We start from the raw sequence: 10,723 nt of genomic DNA, 5'->3' as shown, positions 1-10,723 counted from the left end.
TACAGCTTTAACAATGCATTGTAGGCTGGGGACATGTGATCTCTCAAGTGCCCTACTTTAATAATAATAATAATAATTATTATTATTATTATTATTATTATTTCCATTTATATACCGCCTTAAGTACCCAACGACGTTTTACAGAGAAATACAAAAAAAAAAAAAAAAGACAATGTCACGGTACGGCGGGCCCCCTACCGGTCGCCTCCGTCCACAGCGGCAGTTGTCATTGTTGTTGTTGTGGTGTTTCGTCCCTCAGGTGGGCGGAGCCCGCGATCCATCTCACCTGAGGGTCGTTTGTTTGTCTATATATGTCTTGTCTTTGTACCAGTTGACCGCTGGTCATTATATCCTTCATTTGGATCTAAGTCATGGGTTTTGGTTTGCGCACTTTTTCTATTAAACCATCCTTTTTCCCTGAGACTTGGCGTGATCGCTTCCATTTTATTTTGCACTCCCTGCTCATCACAAAGAAAGAACAAAACAGACAAAAAAAAACAACAAAAACAGAAAGAAAAACAAATCCCATAGAACAAACCTAAGTTGAAGAAGTTGTGAGAAAATGTTGAGTAAATAGATGAATTTTTAGTTGAGCCTTGAATGCGTTGAGAGATGGTAAGAGATGAAGGTAGAGGGGAAGAGATTTCTAGAGGGTTGAGGCCGCCACACTAAATCGACCACTCATAGAGCTCAGCTTAAATCTGGGAACAACTAGGAGTCCAGAGTCAGATGACAGAAGCCTGCGAGTAGGGACACAGCGACTTAGACTTAGGGACTTAGCCAGATATATGGGAGCCAAGCTAGAATTTATTTATGTGCAGGTCAATCCACTTTGACAAAGATGGCTTACGTAACACCAACTTATAATGCTGTTAAAATTGGCTTATTATGAAGGGATGAGGGGCATCTTCGTAAACTCATGGTAATACCATCCTCCTCTGCAATCACACAAGGGATATTTTAAGCAGTTAAGGGACTAATGTCTTATGTGCTGATCATGTGACATCTTTGTATATATTTCTGCCAGAATTACTACCCGTCACCTTTCACAACTGATGATGGTGTTTGAATGAACACAAAACATCTTATTTGTTTTTAATTGATCAGTTTAAAAAAAATGTTTTATGTTAACACTTTGATTTGTTTAAAGCACGGACGTAATTTTGGGGGGGGACGGGGGGGACATGTCCCCCCCACTTTTTCAAAAGCCGGCTTTGGTCCCCCCCAGTTTTTACGGTTAAAACCAAATATTTAAATAGCGACGAATCCATGTCTCCCCCACTTTTGAAATCAAAATTACGTCCATGGTTTAAAGTGTTAAAATGTGGTTACATGAATGACTTACATAGAAACGTGAATTTCTATTTTGGTATTTAAAGCATTTATAAGAACCTGTGTTTGGCAAAAGATATATAGGAAAGCCTCTCCCACTTTTTATCCTGCCTTCACTGTTTAAATCTCATGAAATACTTTGCCTTCAGGAACATTGACCTATTTACGATACAGCAAGAAACAGCATAGAAAAGTTCTACAAAAAACAACAACTGCCATTTCAACATAATGATGAATGTTTTACAAGGGTTTGATTTTGCAGTGCCAGCAGCCTCGACACCTGAGCCTGAGTGACAGTAATGGTTCCAGTGTATATGACCTCACATGACCACATCAGCAACCAGTTATTCAAGACTAGAGCAGTAGCCAGTTGGGACATTGCTAAAATGACAGACATGTCCCCTCTGTCTGGTGCTCTCAGAGCTCCAAGAAATGTCACTTCTAACACTGGCTTCTCTGCCACCCATTGGAGTGAATTTACTGCCTGTGCCCGTCGCATGTGTTGTGTGCTCCTCCTCTTTCCCCGACCTTCTCCGCTCATCAATATGTATGGGCAGATCCCATCGTCGCGGACCGGCTGCACCGGGCAAGGGAGAATACTAAAATCAGATCAATCTCTGCACCAGTGCCTTTACTACACACGGTCCACCTGCTGCTGCTAACTGACATGGGAGGGACCCACAGTCAGGGGGAGGCAAGCAAGAGAATGCATCGTGCTTTGAAGATATACTGCCTCTGTGCATTTAGCTGATGGCACAGGAATCCACAGTAACAATTTTCGAGTCGTGTGTCAGTCAGGGGGTGTAGCTTGTATCAAAGTGCAAAGCAGGAGGACTGCTAATTGTGTCCTCTGGGACAAGAGGATCTGGGACAAAGCTGCTCCTCGTGAATGGCAGTCAGTTGGCTTGATGAACCAGCAAAAAAGGGCATGAACTCTGGGGAAATACCAAGAAGCTAGTAGAGCAGTACAATGAAATGACTCTGGGAATTAAACCCTTGAGATGTTATATTAAGTGGTACTGAAAGGTGATATTAAGTCTTGATAACTCTGTCAGTGGTGCATTGCATTCCTTCACAGACTGTAAAATTCCAGTGAAAGAGAGCAGATAACAGGAGGGATTAGGCACACTTTTAAAGCTCATTTAAGTGATGTATTTTATAAACACTATAACTAATCTGTTTACATCCTGATAGTTATCACTGACGTATTTGTACTGAGAAAAGAAAATGGTCCTGGGGGCCAGCCATGGGTCTTTCTTACCCATCAATAGTGTTGCATGTGCACACAAACCATGGAAGAGTAGGCTATGCACCAAGTGTGCAAGTGTTTGGACGGCGGGACTATGGTTTGGTCCGAAAGTGTGGGATTGTTGAGGCCATAGACTCCGGTGGTGGCTAAATCTGACAGATGTCAGCAGGATCGGTTCCACCAGTTTTATGATGTAACACTTGAACTAAACTCAACAGAATACTTGCACATTCATGTTATGTCTCCAAGGTCATAACACATGACATAAAGGTGTTTTGTGTGAGTGCAGTCTTACCATTCAGTTAATCAATTGTGAATGGATCCACAATCAACATGGCATAGGTTCTAGGCTACTCCTAACGATTACAAGCCAATAGACCACAAAAACACACAGAAAGAAATCAATATCTAAATAAGTGTCTGAGTAGGGCTATAGCTATGGTGAACAGCTCTGGATGAAGTCTAATTAGACCTGCTGGAAACTGACTTACGAGAAAGTCCCAATAAAATATGCAACTGTGTCATTAGAGAGAATAGTTCCCATTTCCTCAAAAGTGATCCAAGAATTAATAATGGTTACTGGGTGACAACTCATTATAGTAATTATCAACCATGTAATAGAGAAAAATTCTAGTAGACAATAGGGACTATATGTGAGGACCTTACACAATCTGTATTATTTCTATATACCCCCCCCCCCCCCATTCTTAAATGAGGTATGCATCATTTATACACTATTTTATAGGAGCTGACTTCATCATCTGTGATTTTAATTCATCTGTCCTCATATCTCCCAGTGCTGCCTCATTCTTGGCATGTTGGAGGCTCAGATGATCCTATGTGCAGTGGGCCTCATGTGGCCTTATTACACAGCTACCAAGCAGTGGGAAAGACCTTCTGATGTGAGCCCCATTCACAGTCCTCCTGCAGTAATGATCTCCAAGGGGACCTATCCTCCCAGAGCTTAAGCATCCAGGCCAGGAGGGAGAGGATGGATTATGGACTGTCCTGAAGAACAGTGTTCTCTGATGTCCATTTCCCAGGTCTGAAGGGCAGCAGCCATTTTCTTCAGTTGAATCCAACTTGAAATTCTCATGAAGAAACAAAGCAGCAGCCCCTGACAAAAGTCATATTTTGTATAAACCAAAACAAAAAAAAGAACAGATACGGATTGGATTGCCTTTACATACAGCACAGGTGCAAAAAGATGTGACTCTGATCCTGCTTGCTTTTCCTCAGTGGAAAGGCCTGAAAATGAACTCGTCAGTGTTTTATAGATTTCGGTGATAGCGCACCGCTATATCAAAGCACTGGAGGAGCTGACCTGGGAGTGAAATGAAGGGAAAAGAGTGCAGCATGGCTGGGTGACTCCTGAAGTGCAGCGAGTAGAGAGGACGCAGCAGAACTCCCGCAACACCCCCTGCTCACCGCCCTCCTCTGCAACAACTCACGTGGCTCTGGTTGTGTAGGAGTGCTCAGATGTGTTCCTGTGGGGGATGCAGGATCTGGTGTTCTTCCATAAAACCATGGGGGGCAACAAATGGTGGTTTACCTCAAGAGGTTCCCAGAGCAATGGGATAAAACTGACCATTTGTATTTTAGTTATGTCAGTATGTTTGTGTGGCATGTTTAGTCTTATTTTGCAGCTTGTTGTGTACTGGGTAAAGGTTATGCTAACAGGATAAGAGTTCCATCACTCCCTGATAAGGTTTGTAGACTTCACCCCAAAGGGGACAGTCCTGTATGGAATGCACACTGTATGCAAATGTACTCTGATGTCTTTACCAGCAACCTGATTCCCATTGGTTAACCTGGTTTTTGTGACTGCTGTCCCTTTGAGATGCTGGGGGGATATAAAAAGAGAAGTTTGTGGGTGCAGGGGTTGCTTTTTTCATCTGGGCTCTTCTTTCATCTGGGCTTCCTTGCTTCCTTTGGGGTCCTTCTCCGTGAGGCAGCCTGCACCGGTTGGTATCTCTGTTTCCATTAGGTATTATTGTTACTTTAATCTAGTATGGTTGTTATTGTTTTATATTTTGTTGGTTATTGAATAAATCTGGTTAATTGTGTAGCCACGGTCTTCCTTGATTATAGCTATACTGGGCCAGATGAGCTCATTATTAGTATCAGTTAAAAGGTAAATCAATGCTAATACCAATTCCCTCTAAGGTATCCCATCTACTACGCATGTTTATGATAAACCTCTGACAAAGCAGGCTATTGTTTATAGCAAGGTACTTTATAAAGTTGGTTAGGTATATTCTATAACCTGTACTGATCTATTTGAGAAGTGAGTTCTTTTAGATTCTTACCAACTATAATTTGGAGTCAGATATTTAAGTTTTATGCACGTCAATCCTTCTTCTGCACCTATTTCCGTCCTTGGTTGTAGGCAAGCAGGTAGGTTAGTTATATCTCATAACTATAACCCCTACAGAATTTGGTGACCCCGACGTGATATGGTACTAGTACAGAAATTTGTGTACTAGTGTGATCCAGTACTAGTACAAAGTAACCAGTTTACAGTTTTGCAAGCAGATAACGACCATCCACCCGGATTGCTGTCTGTGATTCACACCTATGTTGCTGCATCTTTGGGTTTGGTCTCTTCTGAGGTAAGACAAATATACCCTTCTTTTAGCAGCAGGGAAAACATAGGTGCACCATACAGACACATTTGTAGAACGGGTCGGAATACCCACCGAGTAGCAGGCGTGCCGACACGTGCAAAAAGACAAGGATTTTAGCTTGTATACACAATGGCTCAGGGATATCCTAGTGTAGAAGAGCAGGCCTTCATGGAGGATTGGGCTTTGGAGGTAAAAGAAACTCTGGTTAGCATGCGCATCAAAGGATTGTCGCTAAATGCTAGCAATGAGTTCATTTTAAATTGGCTCTCATCTGAGGGTTGTAAGCTTAGCACTAGGAGTAAACTCCAACATATTTTACTGAAAAAGCCTAAGCAACACAAACTATTAGCCGCCACAGGCTATTTAGTCCTCCGCAACAGCCTAAACTCTTTAGAGCAACACAAGAAAGCACTGGACAGTATGCGCAACTTGGAAAGCCTCCGATCTGAGGAGATCAGGAGAATGCGTTTACAAATAGACAGCTTTGCGTATGATAAGCTAACTTGGGCACGCCAGAGTGAGGCATTCACTAGGCAAATAGCTAGTCTCCAAAGTAAGTTGAGAGCAGGTACGAACTATGCCTCAACTTTGGAGAAATGCTGTGATAATGCTGGAATTCCTGTGGCTGCTGTGCGACAGATCTTTAACCCTCAATCTCAAATCATGCCTTTGTTGGATGATACTGAGGGTGATGAAGATGTTATGTTAATGGCCTTTGCTAACAGTAGGTTAGACCAGGCCCGCCAGCAGGGGGTTGTGTTACCACCCCCACCAGCACCAGTCCTTGCACCTGGGTTAGTGCCACGGCCTCATACAGATAGTGTTTATCAGCAGTCTCCAGCTGAGATACCACAGCTAGCTGAAGCAGCTGGGTTTGGCCAGGCTGTGGGGTCAAAGCCCACACCCCCACTTGCAGATTTGGTTAAGGAAGACCATGTGGCCGTAAGCCCAAGAAAATGGAGACAAGACAAAAGCAGTCAGGTGCTCGCAGCAGCAATTCCAGGGTTACCTGAGCACAGGGAGCGTAGTCCTATTTGCACCAGGTCTAAAACTGCTAGTGCATCTAAAGTAGCCGTCATTAAAACAATGACAGATCCCAACGGGGAACGCTTCAATGTTAGCCGACAGCTAACTTTTCATGAATGTGCAGCACATTCCAGCGTTGTTGGGATGCTTCCCTGTAAAGGTCCATTTGAGCCATACTGGAGTGCATTAATGCGTCAAGCTAGCGCTTTTAGCTTAGAACCAAAGGACATTTGGCAAATAGCTCTCACAACTATCCCTCCAGAGCTAATATCTAAAGCTCCAGAACAACTTCTGGATGGGAGAATCATGACTCCCTTACTGGGAGAAACACACACGGATGTGTTAGCCAGACTGAAAGATACCCTTCTAGATATTAGGGGTATATTTCCGGCAGCTTGGGATAAGATCATTGATGCAAAACAAGGGAAAGAACCGTTTGAACAGTTTGCAGAGCGCCTTTGGGTAGTTTTTAGGGAGTATTCAGGAATTGAAGAGCCAACTAAGGATAATGAAATCCTGTTGCAACTCCTCAAAAATAATGCAGGTCCACATGTGCAGCAGGCACTAAGTCATGGAGCAAATCCTCAAGATAACACCTTTGACTCCATAGTCAGGTGGGTTATGGGGATGGAGAGTCGCTTGAAAACAAACAAGAGACCTTTTGCAACAGTTAAGTGGTTAGCTGAGGGTGAAGTCCCTAGCAAACCAAGTACGCCTACTTTTGAGAAACGTTGCAAATTTTGTAACAAGGTAGGACATGTAATTGAGGACTGTTTCAAGCTAAACAAACAGAAGTTTAAAAGGGCACATAAGCCAAAGGAACGACAGGAGGCTAGACCTACTGGTGAATATCAGACGTTAAGAGAGCAGCTTGCACTGATCAGTCAGCAGTTAGATGCTGTACAAGCGAAGTTCATAACATCTGACCTCAAAACCCTGTCAGATAGAAACAGTGGTCCTCAATAAGGGTGCGTGGCCTCCATTCCTGTCGGCAGTAATATCCATCATGGTAATCGTATCAAAAATTAGAGCTAACCTTGGAGGCCGGTTATGATTTTTCGCTTGTTGATACGGGAGCTGCCTATTCATGTTCATGTACAGATCCTACACTTCCACTGACTGATGAGCCCACACTGTTAATTGTCTTATGAGCCGTTCCTTTAAGGGCCACAGGTATCAGCCCTTATGAGCTTATGACTGGAAGAGTCATGAAGCTCCCCATTGATCCAGAGGTGTCACCTGATGCTAGGACGGTGACCAAAGAAACCTGCATTGAGAGTCAAACTGAGCCACATGCTCGGATGTGGGAGATGGGTCTGGAAGTATTTCAAGGGGCCATTCACACCAAATTCACTGACAATTTTACCTAAGCAAATAGTTACATGGCCTCCTGGTGTAGCACCAGAACCAAATTGTATAACTAAAATTTGCTGTAATTTAGGTTCCACCCATCCTTCTACAATTAGTTTTTCTATCCCTATTATCCATGGTCCAAGCCAAGCAAATTTTACAAAATGGATAAAACTAAAATCAATTGAGGGTCAAGAAGCAGGTGTTTTAAGCACATTATACAAGCGAGGAAATAATGGAGTAGATCCTCGGAAGTGCTATAACACAAAAGAACTTGAACCTGCCATGTATGAGTGCACACATATAGAACCACTCAATTCTACACACAACACATATACATCCCATCTTTTTAATCTTTCTTCTCCACAGGATTATTCTATTACTCCCAAACCTTTTGTTTGGACAAAACGTCGGGAAGGCATGTATTGTGTTGGTAGGTGTGAAGCTGACCTAAATTTGTGGACAGGTGCAGAAAATTGCACATGGACACGTAAATATTGTTTCAATTTAACGACATGCGGCTACCACAAACCAACACAGTGTCCAAATACATACCCTGTCCCTCTAGCTGGTCTTATTAGAGGAAACATTAATAAGACCCTATTGCATGATGTAAACCTTGTTATGGTTCATGTTAGTTACAATATTTCAAATATCCTCTCAGCTTATCTGACACATTGTAAAGCCTACACTAAAACATACACATGGCTCAAAACTCAAATTGAAGATTTAGTGTATGACTACAAAAGCAGATTAGCAGTCCAAATTCCATACTCACAGTCACGCATGAAGCGAGATCTATTCTCGGACATCACTGGATTATTTGGTAGTAGTAATTCACTAATAAACACATACCAAATTTCCAAACAATCACAGTATACATCTTGGCTTACCAATCAGTTTGCAACTGGTTTTCAACATCTGACTAATGGTGAAGATAATATTATTAAAGCAGTAAAGTCAGAAGCTCAAGCTTTGTTACACCTTAGTCATATGATTTTTAACCAAACACATACCTTAGAGCTTGATTTTGCATGCAGAGCTTATGCTCAAGATCTGTTTACAGCAGCAAGGCAGGAGGTATTGGATCTCCGATTCCAGAAATCACCACGTCATGCCTTAGCTGATTTGATTGAAATGCTTGATCTTGATCGTTGGTTTAAATCAATTTCTATGAAAACCATCTATTATGCTGAACTTCTTACAACTATTATGATGTACAATGGAAACGAGTGCCCCGGTTGTATTGGTTTTTATGCAACTTATCCTTTTATTCACCCTGAGCAAATTTTTCCAGATTCCACCACTATACGTTCATTGGGTACGGTTATCAGGGATCAGGTTGTCAAATGGGATCAGGTGACTGGTTATATGACTGTAAAGGGTTCTGAAATGTTGCTTACTACACGTTCTTGCTGCCATGAAACAGCCAGTTATGTAATCTGTACATGCAATACATTACAACCTGTCTCTTCAAATGATACTAAGTTGATAAATGTTCATTCGTTGCATGGATACTCTGATGCAGTCCAAGTGTCACACACCCAGTGGTGTGTGATTAGTGAAATGACATCTTTCAGTTATGGGGGTCTTCTGTGCCCTGCCAATCACTCGTTCTGTCTAGAGGTGAGAGATGACTTCACAATGGGACCTTTAAGCATTCTGGGTAGGATACCAATGGACACTGATGTTTCTCCATGGTGGGAAGACACGTTCTATGAGGAAAGCACAAAACCTCTAACAGACACTGTACAGCTGGTTCAGCGCCTGATTCAGACAACCAGCTATCATCTTCGTCAAGCACAAGTGGAAGTGCATCTCGCCAGTGAGACGGTGAGAATCCTGACCAGTGCTTCAACCCTTTCAGCGGAGTACATGTATACCTGGTGGGACTGGGTTTTCCGAGGATGCGTCCTGGCCAGTTCTTTAATACTCGCCATCACCCTGATCCAGTTCTGCTATTTCAGGAAGCACATCACTGCCCTTCGCTCCACTATGACAGAGACACTCACTCTCGGGTCGTTGAATGTTTCTACATTTTGGCGTCCCTGAGGGGGGATTTGTAGGAGTGCTCAGATGTGTTCCTGTGGGGGATGCAGGATCTGGTGTTCTTCCATAAAACCATGGGGGGCAACAAATGGTGGTTTACCTCAAGAGGTTCCCAGAGCAATGGGATAAAACTGACCATTTGTATTTTAGTTATGTCAGTATGTTTGTGTGGCATGTTTAGTCTTATTTTGCAGCTTGTTGTGTACTGGGTAAAGGTTATGCTAACAGGATAAGAGTTCCATCACTCCCTGATAAGGTTTGTAGACTTCACCCCAAAGGGGACAGTCCTGTATGGAATGCACACTGTATGCAAATGTACTCTGATGTCTTTACCAGCAACCTGATTCCCATTGGTTAACCTGGTTTTTGTGACTGCTGTCCCTTTGAGATGCTGGGGGGATATAAAAAGAGAAGTTTGTGGGTGCAGGGGTTGCTTTTTTCATCTGGGCTCTTCTTTCATCTGGGCTTCCTTGCTTCCTTTGGGGTCCTTCTCCGTGAGGCAGCCTGCACCGGTTGGTATCTCTGTTTCCATTAGGTATTATTGTTACTTTAATCTAGTATGGTTGTTATTGTTTTATATTTTGTTGGTTATTGAATAAATCTGGTTAATTGTGTAGCCACGGTCTTCCTTGATTATAGCTATACTGGGCCAGATGAGCTCATTATTAGTATCAGTTAAAAGGTAAATCAATGCTAATACCAATTCCCTCTAAGGTATCCCATCTACTACGCATGTTTATGATAAACCTCTGACAAAGCAGGCTATTGTTTATAGCAAGGTACTTTATAAAGTTGGTTAGGTATATTCTATAACCTGTACTGATCTATTTGAGAAGTGAGTTCTTTTAGATTCTTACCAACTATAATTTGGAGTCAGATATTTAAGTTTTATGCACGTCAATCCTTCTTCTGCACCTATTTCCGTCCTTGGTTGTAGGCAAGCAGGTAGGTTAGTTATATCTCATAACTATAACCCCTACAGTTGGATGCATCAGGCAGGGAACTAGCAGTCAAAATCACCATCTACCCAGGGCATATTTGTCTGGTTCAACTAGCTGTGCTATTGTGTGTGGGCACGGGCTGATGTGGC

At 42.6% G+C, this 10,723-nt stretch overlaps 1 protein-coding gene across 1 annotated transcript; it reads left to right on the top strand.

Annotated features, from left to right (window-relative positions):
- Positions 1 to 7,763: 7,763 nt before the first annotated feature.
- Positions 7,764 to 10,325, top strand: LOC143510780 (uncharacterized). The gene has a single exon (XM_077000476.1). It carries the CDS (start codon positions 7,870 to 7,872, stop codon positions 9,634 to 9,636), a length of 1,767 nt encoding a protein of 588 aa, XP_076856591.1. The 5' UTR covers positions 7,764 to 7,869; the 3' UTR covers positions 9,637 to 10,325.
- The last annotated feature ends 398 nt before the right edge of the window (positions 10,326 to 10,723 follow it).

Source organism: Brachyhypopomus gauderio, chromosome 3, assembly GCF_052324685.1.
Source record: "Brachyhypopomus gauderio isolate BG-103 chromosome 3, BGAUD_0.2, whole genome shotgun sequence".
NCBI classification, from domain to species: domain Eukaryota; kingdom Metazoa; phylum Chordata; class Actinopteri; order Gymnotiformes; family Hypopomidae; genus Brachyhypopomus; species Brachyhypopomus gauderio.
This window is presented reverse-complemented; position numbering and strand designations above follow the sequence as displayed.